The sequence below is a fragment of the Cucumis sativus genome, chromosome 4 (genome assembly GCF_000004075.3).
Source record: "Cucumis sativus cultivar 9930 chromosome 4, Cucumber_9930_V3, whole genome shotgun sequence".
Lineage (NCBI taxonomy): Eukaryota > Viridiplantae > Streptophyta > Magnoliopsida > Cucurbitales > Cucurbitaceae > Cucumis > Cucumis sativus.
Window position 1 is genome coordinate 21,253,276 of NC_026658.2, and position 15,304 is coordinate 21,268,579.

Genomic DNA, 15,304 nt, shown 5'->3' on the forward strand with positions numbered 1-15,304 from the left:
GAGTTTCTCTATGATTCGCTAGCTTATTCTTTTATGTTTTAGTCTACGTTAAGACATTAAAAACAAGGTGAATAGACATGTGTAACGACCGAACTCTTTATACTGAGCTGAGGTCATTACCATTTAAAAACCAATAAAGACTTTTTATTTAAAATAAAATAAAATACTAAATTTAAAGTAATGTTTTAAATCTTCAATTAAATCATTAATAAAGTATATAAAGAAAGAATAAAATAAATAAAAGAATAAATAAAACATTAATTCATGCCCTACTTGAAATAAAAGGAAATATCTAAAAGTAAACATAAGTTCTGAAATAAATTTCTAAAAATTAAATACTAAAAGACATAAATAAAATGCGAAAAAGACTTAGATGGTTCCCTATGGCGTCACTTCATGTCATTTGCCAGCTTGCCTCTACCTCTACCTTTGTTAGTAAAAAAATTAAACATAGAGAAAGAGTGAGTATAATTTATACTCCATAAGGGATCCACTGGTAGTCCTGTTAGATTCTTGTAAGAAGGTACCTAACTATTGTGCTCCCAAAGACACATTATCCAGTGATTCCCTAGGGACACAACTGGACTCTCTGTGACCCCGAAGGAAACACCTTAAAGGAGATCCCCTAGGTTCACAACTGGGCTCTTGGTGACTTCGAAGGAAACACCCAAAAGGAGAGTCGGGCTGTAAATGATCCCGTCGAATCACACATAAAATTGGTCACACAAGGTAGTGATCCCAAGGGACCCCCATATGGTACAACTCTAACAGTAAATCTAACATAAAATCATAGCCTTTACAAATATATCATATCATAAATATCATAGCTCAAACATAAGGCATCTCAACCGTAGTGTACCTCATTTATCTCAACCATGGTATATCACATTCATAACATAAAAGATTTTCTATGTAGCTATCATTGGCTAACATCCTTAACATGCATCATAGCTACGTTAATGCATACTAAGGGAAATCATAATATAATGGTCTAATAGTAGAATCTCTTACCTCGAGATTAACTAAATCAAATTTATTCCAGCTTCCAACAAGTAAAACCTAAACATCAATAAGTTTTAAATTAATAGTTTGATAACCACATTGAACTATTAAGTACTCAGGCTTACAAACTTACCAACGGAGGAGTTTGAAACCAATTCAACCTTGGTTGGGAGAAAATCACAACTCTAATAATACTCCAACAAAATTAGTCAACTTTCAAGTAAAAATAATCCAACTCATTTCAAATTGTAAACTTATTTAGAATCCAAGGGATAATTATTTGGGCGAACAAAACCCAACAAACTTACCAAAATATTAGATAGCCCCAATGGCTTAAGGAAAAATGAGTTTTGGCTTGCTAAATGGCTTAGGATGGAGATGGCTTGAACACGGGAGCATCGACTCACTTCAAGGAGGAGGTTAGCTTGGATGGGACACGTGGCTCGGCTTCGCGAGGAGGGGTAGATCAGATTTCTTGCACGCATGTGACTCAGAGGAAGATCGACTACAGGTTGAGCTTCAGTAGTCGGCAGACGGAGGAACGTCGGCTAGAACACTTTCGGCTTGCGAAGGAACGTTCGGGATGCGCAGCTTGTGATGGAAACGACTTTGATCTACAATGCATGGTGGAGACTTGTGACAGAGAAGAGGATGCGACGAAGACGAAGCTTCAAAATCGTTCGACCTTTGACGCGAAGTGGACAACTTCGTTTGAGCGTGGACTGAGCAGCTGCAGTCGTCGATGGTAGAAAGGTGAAGAGGAGCCGCTGCTAGGGTGTGTCGAAGGAGGAAGAAGGAATGGGGAATAAAATGAAGTGCATGCATTTCAATATCCTTTCAAAAATAAAATAATAATGATAATAAATATTTTTTTCCAAATATCCCAATCAACTTTTTCTCTCTTCTCGTTAGTTATTCAATTAAATCATCTCCTTTAACTTTCCAAAATACAGTATCTTTAGAAAAATAATTATATTAATTATATTTTCATAACACAATTATTTTTCTCTCTCCAAATAACTTTATTTAAGATATTAATAATTTACTATTATTTCTCTTTAATAATTATATTATCCCCATAATATAATTGTTTTTTAACCTTCCATAACCTTTTATATATATATATATAAACTACCAATATCCTTAAATCTCACCAACTTAATTATCAACTTCAATCAACCTTTATCAAAACCATACAATATAATTAAATTCCAAAATTTAATGATTAATCAAATATTCTTTCCATGAATATTTAATTAATCATAATTTCCACAAAACAAACAAAAGTTCCAATGATCTAAAATAACACCTAAATAAATTCAAGATAAATAAAATTCAAATTTTTCTTAATTTTTGGGGTGTTACACGTTAGTGCTTATGTAAAATGTATTTCTAAATATTTATGCATTTACAAAATAAGTAACACGCTTTGATACTCTTCCTATGCATTTTGGTTTCATTATTTTACTTAAAATGTCATAATAACTTATATTTCTACAAGTTATCAACTTGAGGATGATTTTCCACAATGGCTTCATAGCTTCAACATGTCAATGATCATCTACTACCTGTACGAGCATACAATTTCCAATATGTTATTTTATTTTAATTCAGACCAACAATAGTTTTTAAACGATGTAATTAATTCAAAATCTAAAGTATTAATTTATTAATACTGATGAAGGGACTAGTTTTGTGTAACCAAATTAGCTACTCATGTAGTTAGTCAATATATGTACATGTTTGATCTTCTTCCGCATAATTAGGTATGTAAATACTAAAACTTGATTTCTTTATGCTTTAGTTTTTATTTATGATGTAATATGTGATGTTTTTCATATTATTTGGGAGCCTTAAAAAATGTAATTGACAATTTGCCCAACTGTTGTAGGAACAGTCAAAACAAATGGTAAACCATCAATCATCTCATATTTTTTCATATTGGGGAGTAGCACTATCCTAATAAGGTGATAAGATAGTTCAGTTTTTTAAACAAGACATTCCACTAGAATGCAGTATTGAGCTACTCCTGCACAACTGTTACTTGAGAAATATGGATTGGTCAGATAAGATCGCACATTTGGTAGTGCGATGACAATCTCGTAGAAGATTTATTGTGATGAGAGCTTTGATTCAGCAGTTCGATAGAGACATGACTCGAGAATACATAAACTGGTATATTAATATTACAAGGTTCTACATCACTCGACCAGGTGCAACTATGGGTCATCAGATACGTATTTAAATATTGTATAATTAATTTAAATTGTATATTAAATTAAATATTTGCTAACATTTCTTTTTTTTGCAATTCACGAAGATTGAAAAAAACTAAACTTTGTGATGTTGTAGATTATCCACAACAGGTTCTTAATATATTCAATAATAATGAGAGGTACTTGAAGGAGCTACATTATAAGTATAATATACTTATTATACCTCCATCGATTCATAAGGGATGTGTTGGAGTGGAAGAAACTGAGCTCAATGAGGTTTGCCATAATGTGGAAGAAGTGCCTCCTATGACATAAACCCAAAGCCAGACTGTTTATGGTAGTCCAATGACGATGATACCAACATTTGGCCCATAGTATTATGATCCAAGGGCACATACAAGGTATTTTGATTAAGGAGTCGGTCCATCTTCTTCATACATGTATTCAGGTCCATCAACTTCATACATGCATGGATGCTGTTCGCACGAGATTTCCGAAGAAATTTAATTCGTGGTGGTGAACTTGAGTTGAAGTTGTATATTTGTTGATTTTGTTGTGATGCGGTTCAATCTCTAAAATTTGATCATCTGATTCTCTCTCGACTGGATGTTTGCGCTTGATTTGGAGGAAGTGGAGCATATGCTGTTTTTGAAGTTGGAGCCTTGGAAGAAAGCTTGTATCTTCAAAAAAAGCTTCAACTTTTTAGGATGGTCGACTTGAGGAGTTAGGGAGTCTTCTAGCTCTTGGAAGAATTCTCTATGGACTTTCTAGAGTCAAAATTTTCCCACCCCTACGATGAGGAGAACTCCTCTACTGGTGGGCTTTATGAGCTTGAACCTAGTTGGTCAATGACCAGACCCATGGACTCAACCACATGAATTTAGGTTATATTTAGTTTTCGGGCTCACTTAAGCTTATTTTTTGCCACGTAGAGTTCAAAGTCAAGGGCGACATCCAGCCCGAAATCAACTATGTCAATTATGGGACGTATTGATTTTCCTTAAAATTTTAAATTGATGTAAAACATTGATACATACATTTTAATTTAGATTTCATTTTTTATTTACGAATCATTAAAAAAAAAAGTTCAAAAACTTCCTTTTTTTATTATTGTTACAAAAAATATAATATAATTTTCATAATTGAAAAAGAGAATTCAATTTCATCAAATATTTATTAGTTACAAATTAAAAAATAAGAAAATGTAAAACGTGTTAAGGTAAAAAATATGGTGCATAGGTCGAGTTTTCAAACCCATGACATAAAAGAGATGTAAATCTAAAATATTTTAGAAAGTACCATATTTCTCTAACTTTTTTTTTTAAAAAAGAACTATATTAATGCAAGTATCTCCGTATAATAATGCACACCCACGGCCACCGGGATCCCATATTTAAGCATTAAAAGATGATATGGTCAACTACACATAAATTTATTAAATACTAAACTCAAGTCTGAACAAAATGACAGGTTTCTGTCAATTTATGGAAACAAAAGAAAGAAACCTCATTCAAATTTGGGAATTGAATATTAAAATAAATAAACAAAATAAAAGAATTTGACATTGAAATTGAAATTGAAAATGATAAAATAATGAAAAACAATATAGGAATTATATATGTCACCTACCCATCTGAGGCCGCCAGACATAAAAATGGAGCTGTCAAATAGGACCGATCACTCCGTCCATCTGATTTGGATTCCGATTCGGGAGGGAGAAAAAATGAGTCCTTTTGGATTCATTTTTTTTCAACTTCAATTTCCCCAATGGAACCATGGCCTTTTCCGTAATTTCGGACCTCTAAAACCTTCGTGACTGAAATAATTAATGTTATATTATTGATTGAATTATTATTCATTTACTCAATACTTTTGATTATAATGAAAAACAGAAAGATGGACAAAAGCATCCCATCTAAAACGGATCTATTGATTTGGTTTGATTTCTTAATATTTAAAATACATGTGTTTTGGTTTTTTTTTTTTAATTAGAAAAATCAATTAAAATTGACTTAAATGAGGATTGCATATTTTTACTTCTAGTATTTTATTTATAATCTAAAAGAAGACAACAGTTAATTATTATCTAAAATAAATGAAACTATAGTACCTAATTTTCATCAACAAACAAGATGGGGAAATTTTAATTTGAAAAAAACAAAATTGCCAATTTTGAAATACACCAAAATAAGATTGAAAGATTAGGAAAAAAACAAAAAGATACTTCCAAGTATAAGGATCATGCTCAACAATCAACAAAACTAATACAACAAATTTCTTTTTTATAAATATAACTGTAATTATATCTAACTCTAACAATCTATTGGCTGTATTGTTAATAGAAGTCTATCACTAATGGATTTTGTTATATTTATAATTCTTTCAAAATTGATCTTTCTATACACTTAATTCATTACTAACCCTAAAAGGATTGCCTATTGCAATTATCCTAAAGAAAAAGAAGAAAAAAGAATCAAATTGATGGCAAAATAAAAATAAAGAAACAAGAGTTAGTTGCAACTATACCAATTAGATTCAAAATATTAATATATATAACAATACTTTTAAAAAAATTATAAATATAGTAAAATTTGTCAAAGTCTATGAATAACAGACCATGTATCGTAAATTAAAATTAAAAATATAAATTGATCAATCTTGATAATGTCACATGTTTTCATTATGAACATTGGATCAGATTAATTGTTTTGGTCCAATTAAATATCATTTATTTGGGCTAAGTTCAATTGAGCTAAAAAATAAGCTTAATTTAGCTCAAATGTTAAATATAACTCAAATACATATGATTGAGTCCATGGGTCTAGTCCATAGACCAACCTGGGTCACGTCCATAAAGTGCATCAAAGAACTCTAAGGGGTTGTTTGGGCCCCGGGTAATTACTGTGGGCTTGGGTTATAATAACCCAAACCCACGTTTGGGGCCCGTATAATGGAAACCCTAGTTTTAGGGTTTCCATTACGCGTCTTCACTTCATCTTCCATTCGTTTTTCTCTCCGGTTTACTTCCTCTCAACGCGTCTTCATCCTTCACAACTCGTCTTCATCCTTCGCAACTCGTCTTCAATCTCTATACACTGCTCGTCCTTTAAGCCGTTTAATCCTTCCAATCAAAATCATCCCCTCTCTTCAATCCTTGTAACGACATTGATTTTTCTTTCATTTCGGAAAAAACTTTTCCCTTTTTTCGTCAACTCACCTTCAACATATTCCGGTTTAGGTTTGGCCGTCGTTTTCTTCTCGGTAATTTTTACTTCTTCTTCTATCTTCCTTTCTCTCCCACTCTTCGTCCTTCTAGTTTTCGTTGAAGGCTTCGCTCACCGTGTTGCCTCCGAAACAAATGGGTCTTCTGTCGGTTTTGTTGATCGGCTGTGTTTTACTTTTTGCCTCCGAAACCTTTGCGCTTGCATGTTCACCAATGTTATTGGTGAACATGCAATCCGACTTGGTTTTCCCCTTCCAGAAGACCTTGCCGCTTGGACTCCCACTTGCCGATCGGGTAATTTTTTCCCCTCTGATTTGGATACATTCTACACTACGGATACTATCTGCATTTGGGATGTTCGAGCAAGGTATGGTCAGAGGTAAGTGGTTGGATTTCGAGTTTCTTTCTTTCCCGATGATGAGGATTATGGTTATGCACTGTCTGAATAATTTTCTTTCTGATTAGTTCGTTTCTGTGCATAATTATTTGTAATCGTTTTTATTTTTTACTTCTATTGTTTTTCATATTCGGTCATCCCAATCTGTTTACTTTCGACGTTTTTGATTACAATTGTTCCTGTAGTTTTTTGAAGTCAGATCTGTGTATGTGTATCTGTGAAATTTTTTGTCTATGTGCTTCAACATATATCCCTGTCTATGTGAAAAATTGTGTTGGTTTCAATTTGTAATCTAAACATATTTTGTACCATTTTTTTAATATTATCCCTCATAAATATGTTGACATATTTATTTCATTTGGCACTTTGACTAACTATGTTCACACTGCCCATTTACTTGCAATCAATATGACTTCTGAATTTGCTTTGCTGACAAGTCTTTTCTCTTTACTTGCAAGCAACTGTTCTGTTTCTTTCTCTTTATTTCTAAGCAAATCTCATTCATCCATCCATTAAACTGCACTGTCTGTGTTCATTTCATTTTTTGGTTATTTATTTGTCTACTCATAGCTTATCTTTATCTTAGTTGTAGGTTTTGACCATTTGCTTCCCTTTTCTGTACACTTCTGTAATTTGCAGAGATTCCTTTTTTTGTTTTTGTTTGAGTGAATAAAGGCATACTTTATTCACTCTCTAACCCTCTATATATACCACTCCCTTTGTTGTATTTTATTGTGTTGTTTTCCTTGCTTTCTCCTCTATGCTTTCTTTATTTGGTATGTAACTTAACTTTGTTTTCTTCTTTTCAACTTCTATTTCGGCTTCTTTTTTCTTTTGCCATATCTATGTTAAGTAGATTATGTTATGTTTAAAGCATATTTGTGTCGATGTTTTATGCTTATTTGGTTGCATTTGTATAGCTATATATGTTTTGCTGCACATCCTATTGTTGCTTCTTTTTGTATTCTTGTTTGTAATAGTTGATCCAGATCGTTACATCGAACAGATTCAATTCCTCTGAGACACAACATTTTTTTAAATAACACGGGCTAACTTGCTCATTCATTTTAATCAATCTTCTTTTTTCAATTTCACCTTGACATTCGTCCAAACAATATGGTACGTAATCGATACACCTCATCCTTATACTATTTGTACTTGTACTTTTCTTATGTCGGTACACTAATTTCATTTCTTTATTTGTAGGATATCTGATTTCCTACTTCGTTCGTTAGAGGTACGAGGCATTGGCGCTTTATATTGTACTACTTTATTTTCAAGTATTGTCAGTTAATATTTTTGCATTCTTCCATATTGTACTTCGGACTTTGGTCAGCATATTTGGTAATAAAGAATTCTATTTTTTTTTCATGATTCCAAATGTAACTGTAACTTTTTACTTGAAAGTTTGTTTCGGTTTAAAAAAAGGTCTTCATTTTTAAAAATTTTCGTACACAAAGTGTATACTCACACAACCATATCAGTAGTATGAAACTTGAAATCACAATGAATCTATTCAAATTGAAAAAGTTATTTTTGCAATAACTATTTAAAAAAAATTTCATAAAAAATGCTATTTTTGGTTGACAAAGCCCATTGTGAACATCAAATGTCATTTTCTAGAATTTTATTAATTTTTTTTTCGTACCAAGGTTATGTAATTTTACCATCAATTTCATTTTGAGAAAACGTGTATAATTTGTTATAAAATAAATACAATGACATCAACATTTGTAAAAAGAGAATACATTTCCAACTGAAAATAAACAAAATTTTCACGGGCATTTGTAAGCAATTGTAAACAAATACATTTCCAACCGAAAATTTTCAAGGGCATTTGTAAGCAATTGAAAGCCTTTTTTTGAAAATTTGGAAGAAACAATTTTTTAAAAAAAGATAAAGAGAAAATATGGTTGAAACAAATTTTAAAATAAAAGGAAAAATAATAACACTTTCGATATTAGCCAACTAATAGACCACATCGTACTTCTTTTTCAAAAAATAGCCAACTTTTTTCTTTCGATATTAGCCACGCTTTTTAAACTGAACAACATGAATCTGGAACAGTTTGTTTTGGTTTACGGTTCAAACATACTCATACTAGTAACATATTGTTGATCCATAAGTTCATTTTACATAATTATATGTTAGAAGTATGTAAATATTTATATTAATGTATGCATTTAAGGTATACTAACATTACAATGCTAAAAATAGATCGTGAGGTTCGTAGGCGCTACACTGAAATGGATAACCAAAACATTCGCACTATACTAGCTGTCTTAACATCCACCCATAATCAGTTAATACTGCTATTGGATGCACCAATGAATGACAATAAGCGGGCGACCCATTTACCGTACGAATTTAGGCATCAAATTAGACAACTCTCATAGTTCCGTATGATACACTCCTCTGACCTCGTTTGTCGTGAAATTACCAGAATGGATAGACGAACTTTTTCCATTCTATGTCACTTACTGAGGACGATTGCTGGTCTGACGTCGACTGAAATCGTCGATGTCGAGGAGATGGTCGCCATGTTTCTGCATATTTTGGCCCACGATGTGAAGAATAGAGTCATCTAGCGGGATTTCGTGCGATCAGGAGAGACTGTTTCTCGTCACTTTAACCTCGTACTGTTGGCGGTGTTGCGATTGCACGATGAGTTGTTGAAGAAACCCCAGCCAGTGACTACCACATGCACTGATTCACGATGGAGTTGCTTCGAGGTCCGCATATTACTATATCATGTTACTTATCAATCACCACGTCCAATGACTAACTGGGTGGTATTTCATTCTGCAGAACTGCCTTGGGGCATTGGATGGCACGTACATCAAGGTGAACGTGCCGCAAACCGATAGGCCTAGGTATAGAACACGTAAGGAAGAAGTTGCCACAAACTTCGTCGGTGTGTGTGATACGAAAGGCGACTTCATCTTCGTATTGGCTGGTTGGGAAGGATCCGCAGCAGATTCGCGCATTCTTCAAGTTGCTATTGCACGACCAAATGGGCTGCATGTTCCTCAGGGTAATCAAATGTTTTATGCCTCGAACATATACTTCCTACAACGTCAATCAAATTAGTTCGATCTGACGCATTCGTCACAGGTTATTACTATCTATTCGACGCCGGATATCCCAATGCAAAGGGATTTCTAGCTCCCTATAGAGGACAAAGATACCACTTGCAAGAGTGGCGAGGAGCGGGAAATGCCCCTGCCACCGCGAAAGAGTACTTCAACATGAAACATTCTGCCGCTAGGAATGTTATTGAACGAGCGTTCGGGTTGTTGAAGGGTCGATGGGCAATCCTTCGCGACAAATCGTACTATCTTGTGCAAATTCAATGTCGAACAATTCTAGCATGTTTCCTACTACACAATCTCATCATTCGCGAGATGACAAATGTCAGTTTCGTTGACGACGTTGACGAAGGAGACTCCACGTACGCCACGATTGGAGGTGATGACATTCAGTTCGTGGAGAACTCAAACGAATGGACGCAGTGGAGGGATGATTTGGCCGGAGAGATGTTCAATGAATGGCAGTTGCGTAACGAATAGGCTTTCGTGTCGATTTTGTATTCCTGTACTTGTATTTAGTTAGTATTGGGTGTGTCTTCCTGTACGCTTAAATGTATGCATGCAGTATGAAAAACGAATTTGACAATTTTGGCTTCTTGTGTATTTTAATAATTATTCCTTCCTGTTTATTGAAGATACTTAAACAAATGCATGGTTGTATGATTGTTAGTATGACAAGTTCATCACGTGCTCCTAAGCATGTATGGACGAAGGAGGAGGAGGCAACCCTCGTCGAGTGTATGGTCGAGTTGGTGTCTGCTGGTGGATGGAAGTCAAACAATGGCACATTTAGACCTGGGTATCTGGCACAACTTCTGCGAATAATGGCTGCGAAGTTGCCGGGATGCAATGTACATCCGACCACAATGATCGACTGTCGCATAAAGACGTTGAAGCGCTTATACCAGGCAATTGCAGAAATGCGCGGCCCGTCATGCAGTGGGTTTGGTTGGAATGACGATGCGAAGTGCATCGTTGCTGAGAAGGAGTTGTTTGACAACTGGGTCAGGGTATGTGAAATTGTACACTGATATAATTTTTACTTCAATATGAAACAAGTCTAATATTTGATTTTTCTTTCCTATGCAGAGTCATCCTGCAGCGAAGGGGCTGCTAAATAAGCCTTTCCCATATTACGGCGAGTTGGCGTATGTATTGGGAAAGATCGTGCAAGGGGCGTCCATGCAGAGACCTTTGTCGATGTTGGATCCAACGTTCCTCCTGGGTTTGAAGAATTTCCTCCCGTGGATCTCAATGATATAAAAATTCCTTCCATGTCCAGCCATAGGTTTAACATGTCACAAGACGACATCGCACGACCAAGTCGAGGAACCGATAGTAGGACGACTTCAAGTGGCTCGAAGCGTAGGCGGGGAGGGCAGACTTCGGAAACAGCTGATGTGATTAAGGATGCCATGGCTCTTCAAACTGACCAGCTGAGACTCATTGCAGAGTGGTCGTGGCTGGCATTGGAGGATGAAAGCAGGGTCCGTAGAGAGGTGGTTCGCGCATTGCGTGCCATACCTGAGCTTAGTAGGTTGGACAGGGCGTAATGTAATCGAATACTAATGAACAATTTAACAGACATGAAGGGTTTCCTCGAACTGTCAGATGAGGAGAAGCTTGACTACTGCACGGTGCTCATACGAGGCGCTGGCTGATTGTATGTTTTACTTCCATCTTCGTATTGTTATGTTTTCTGTTTATTTTTGTACCTGGTAACTACTTTTGATTGGTGTTTTCGAATGATATTGCTAGTCATTTGTTTTTGTTTTCATACATTTGAACTAGTAAAATGAATGTGACGTAATTTAATTTTCATCTTCAAAATTTCAAAATAATTCAATTTGACCATTGCATTTTAAATATGAATTTGCTAAAAAAAATTAATTAAATAATAAATATATCACATCACTACCAATACAACACTTTCCCCAAACACATCTTATCATAACCTTACCCACATAACACTACCCCCAAACACATCTTATCATAAAACTATCATAACACTAATCACATAACCCTTCTCCCAAACAAATCTTATCATAACACTATCATAACACTACTCACATAACCCTTCCCCCAAACAACTTTTATCATAAAACTAGTTTTATCATAACACTAGTTTTATCATAACCCTAACCCTTCCATAACTCAACCCTTCCCCCAAACGGCCCCTAAGAGTTCTCCTCATTTACAAATGTTGAAAAATTTTGACTCCAGGAGATCAAGAGGAAATTCTTCTAAGAGCTAAAAGACTCCCTAACTCCTAAAGTCGATTGTTTTCAAAGATTGAAGCTCCTTTGAAGATACAAGTTTTCTTCAAATACTTTAACTTCAAGAACAACATGTGTTCCACTTTCTCAAATCAAACAAAAGAATTCAACCGACAGAGAATTAGAGGATCAAATACTAGAAATTGAACCACATCATATCAAATCAAAACAAACATAATATCAACACAAGTTCAACTCCACTAATTAAATTTCTCCAAAAATCTCATGCGAACAATGTTGTTATGTAATTAATTATTATACATAAAATTGCTACATATTACATTTATCCTTAGAAAACAAACCAACCTAGATGATCTAATAAAATAAAAAATTAAACCATTGATTTTGTATTTTAATGGACATCAGTTTGGTTTTTTTTTTTTTTTTTTTTTATTTTAGAAAACCAATTAGTTCAACTCGATTCTCAATCGGCCCCTAAAACCAAACAAAATCAAACTATTATCTTCTTAAATACTAAATTTAGGCTTTCTACTTTTTGTTAATTTTAAAATTAATTAACCAAAACTATTAAATTGCAAAAACAAATATTTTTTAGGTAAGAATAGGTAGATAAGGCTGATAAGGTCTTTTTAAAAGAAAATAAATCGACAATAAACTAAATGCATTGACTATATTCTAGAGATTTATTGAAAATACAACAAATAATTTGAACACTAAGTATAAGAAATGGGATGAAACTAAACAAAAAAAACTAAAATGCAACTTCAAGGATAATTTCGTGTTTCGTGTGAACAGAAATTCATAGTTAGCTCAAGATTAAGATTAAGTTACATTGGATATCTATAAACAAAATAGTCAATTTTACAAAGTTAACGGTGTTATGACTTAAAAGTAACTATTTCATTGTTCTAGTCTTATGTGAACTCTTTACATAAGATGCCCTCCCTTTCGTGTCTCTACACAAACGATTCAGGATCACATCATTTGTACTAATTACAAAGTGAGTCGTATCCATAGTGTCCCTAGAATAAGGTGTCCAACTGTATTCATATACTATAGACTATTTAGTCTATATAATCGAACTTGATCCACATTTATGTCTCTACATAAAGTTCAAGTTTACACAATAATAGTCTCGGGTCCTTAGTTTATTGTCTTTAAGATTATAGTGTCAATAACGACTTACTAAATAGAATATGATTACAAATTATGAGTTTTAGGACATAAATTCCAACATCAATAACAATTATTACAATAATAATACTTTATGAACAACGGTCAATTTATTATATTTACAATCTACAAGTTTTATGACATAAATCCCAACACGAATTAGGTAATTTTTGTGTCGTTTGGTTCGAATTGGAGTCTACTTTCATCTTCTGCACAAAAATATCAAAATTAAATAATAAACATATGAATGATACGGATTGAGAATAAGATAACTAAAAATGGGTTAATATTTTCCCCCAACACTCACGCTTTCCAAAATATTTTTTAACTTTTTCGGTAGAGATCATGGAACTGGTATCTGGCTCTATTGTTGATCTACTAGTGGAATAGTTTTGAGTTTCCTTCCAGTATGTGTTGTTTTGAGTTAGTCTTTTGGATTGTTTATGAGATTGGAGTTCTAGTTGTCAATTGTTCGAGTTTTTTAATTTCAACTCTGATGTTAGTTTATTGTACATATGTCTATGTCAGACTCGTGTTATAGTATATTTTCCACGTGTGGGTTACACTATAAGTTTCTATGTGTTTGTGAATGTATATTTTATGTTTTCGATGTGTTACAAATATTTTAATTAAGAGTAAGTTCATAGTCAATAGGTATCGCTGAGGAAAGTGGTGGTATTTGTTGACCAGTTTCACCAAAATTTCTTGAGCTAAGACAAGGTGGCATGGGAAGGAGTGTGACAGGTTGGGTTGGGTTGAACCAAAATTTTCAACCCTCCAACCCGAGACTGAACTTAACTAAAAAAATCCAATGTTTTCAACCCAATCCAACCCATATAATATAGGTTCGGTAGTTGTTGTCGGGTTACCTATTTTATTCATACACCCATAAAGGGAATACAACCTTCATGATTGTTATATAATGAAATTCAAGTGTGGTATATCCTCAAATATTTAAATTTACATGGGTTCGATCGTTACATGTATTGACACTCGAGTTTTACAGAACATGTTTAATCACATCGAGAGTTATAACGATCAATATATGATGAAATTTGAGTTTGACCAAGTATAAAAAGAGGCATTATGCAAAGAAGAATGCGATTGGAGAAAGGGTAATGCAAAGAGAATTATTTGAGTCTAAGAACCATCTCATGGAAGTAGGTAACGTGTTGAGGTTACTGGCGAAGAAGAAGCTTGCGTTTAACACTAAGGACTAAGTGTTTGGGTTAGCAATGCAAGGAGAAGTACCTGTGCCCAAGTGTGTTGCCATAACGACCCTCTGGAGAAAAGTAAAAGTTTGTTGCTTCCCAGAAGAGAGTTATGCCACTTAAAGAAGTTTAGCTTTCCAAGGAGATAAGTTTGGCATCTAAAGGGAATTGTCTATTCATAATTGACATTTAGCTTACATGTTGGGTTTGGGTTGGCTGCATAGAGCGACATAATGAAAAGATGACACATGTAAAGCAAAGAAGATATCATTGGATGTAAGGTCGCTATAAGTAGGACCAAAGGCTGGAAGAAAAGAATGAAAATTGCTAAATGTTCTATGAGTTGTTCATAAGAAATTTTAGAGTGTTGAAAAGTCGGTTGAAGGAATCAATAGGTAAAAAGAGAAAGCCAGAAGCCAAACAAAGAAAGATTTGAGGCTAAGTGTTGTCGTAAGTGATCCTGATAAACAAATGTTTATTTGTGAATGATTTCATGAATAAATGACCCTCCTAAATGAATGAATGTTATTTATCACTGTAACATTGTAAATTTATGGACTTCTCAACTAAGAAAGTATTTTTATGAATGTTTGTATGAAAAACTTTCTTTTGTAATCCTTTCCTTGATGCTTGTTGTATCATATCAATATTATGTGTTAAATGTTATCTGTTGAGCTAATGTCTCTCATTTGAAGTTGATTGTTTGTGATCAAGTAATGGAGTTTGAGTTATCACAAGACAAGTTCAAATCCTTGA

At 33.9% G+C, this 15,304-nt stretch overlaps 2 protein-coding genes and 1 long non-coding RNA gene across 3 annotated transcripts; 2 read left to right on the forward strand and 1 right to left on the reverse strand.

Annotated features, from left to right (window-relative positions):
- Positions 1 to 835: 835 nt before the first annotated feature.
- On the reverse strand, positions 836 to 1,891 carry LOC116403401. The gene is made up of 2 exons (XR_004216180.1): positions 1,136 to 1,891; positions 836 to 1,059 (listed from the first exon to the last, which is right to left on the reverse strand). It is a non-coding gene; the product is annotated as an uncharacterized LOC116403401 (long non-coding RNA).
- A 4,292-nt stretch (positions 1,892 to 6,183) lies between these two features.
- Positions 6,184 to 11,704, forward strand: LOC116403265. The gene is made up of 4 exons (XM_031883878.1): positions 6,184 to 7,957; positions 8,045 to 8,075; positions 10,598 to 10,937; positions 11,017 to 11,704. The coding sequence occupies exons 3-4, from the start codon at positions 10,599 to 10,601 to the stop codon at positions 11,188 to 11,190; spliced, it is 513 nt and encodes a 170-aa protein (XP_031739738.1). The 5' UTR covers positions 6,184 to 7,957; positions 8,045 to 8,075; position 10,598; the 3' UTR covers positions 11,191 to 11,704.
- LOC116403439 lies at positions 6,577 to 10,580 on the forward strand. The gene is made up of 4 exons (XM_031884585.1): positions 6,577 to 6,735; positions 9,427 to 9,570; positions 9,647 to 9,872; positions 9,953 to 10,580. The coding sequence occupies exons 1-4, from the start codon at positions 6,577 to 6,579 to the stop codon at positions 10,405 to 10,407; spliced, it is 984 nt and encodes a 327-aa protein (XP_031740445.1). The 3' UTR covers positions 10,408 to 10,580.
- Positions 11,705 to 15,304: the final 3,600 nt, after the last annotated feature.

Bases quoted from the DNA above. Each gene is read 5' to 3' on its own strand.
- LOC116403439 (XM_031884585.1), top strand. From the start codon at position 6,577: ATGGGTCTTCTGTCGGTTTTGTTGATCGGCTGTGTTTTACTTTTTGCC. The intron at 6,736-9,426 runs GTAATTTTTTCC...AGAGTCATCTAG, and splicing joins GACTCCCACTTGCCGATCGG to CGGGATTTCGTGCGATCAGG. The intron at 9,873-9,952 runs GTAATCAAATGT...CATTCGTCACAG, and splicing joins TGGGCTGCATGTTCCTCAGG to GTTATTACTATCTATTCGAC.
- LOC116403265 (XM_031883878.1), top strand. From the start codon at position 10,599: ATGACAAGTTCATCACGTGCTCCTAAGCATGTATGGACGAAGGAGGAG. The intron at 10,938-11,016 runs GTATGTGAAATT...TTTCCTATGCAG, and splicing joins TGTTTGACAACTGGGTCAGG to AGTCATCCTGCAGCGAAGGG.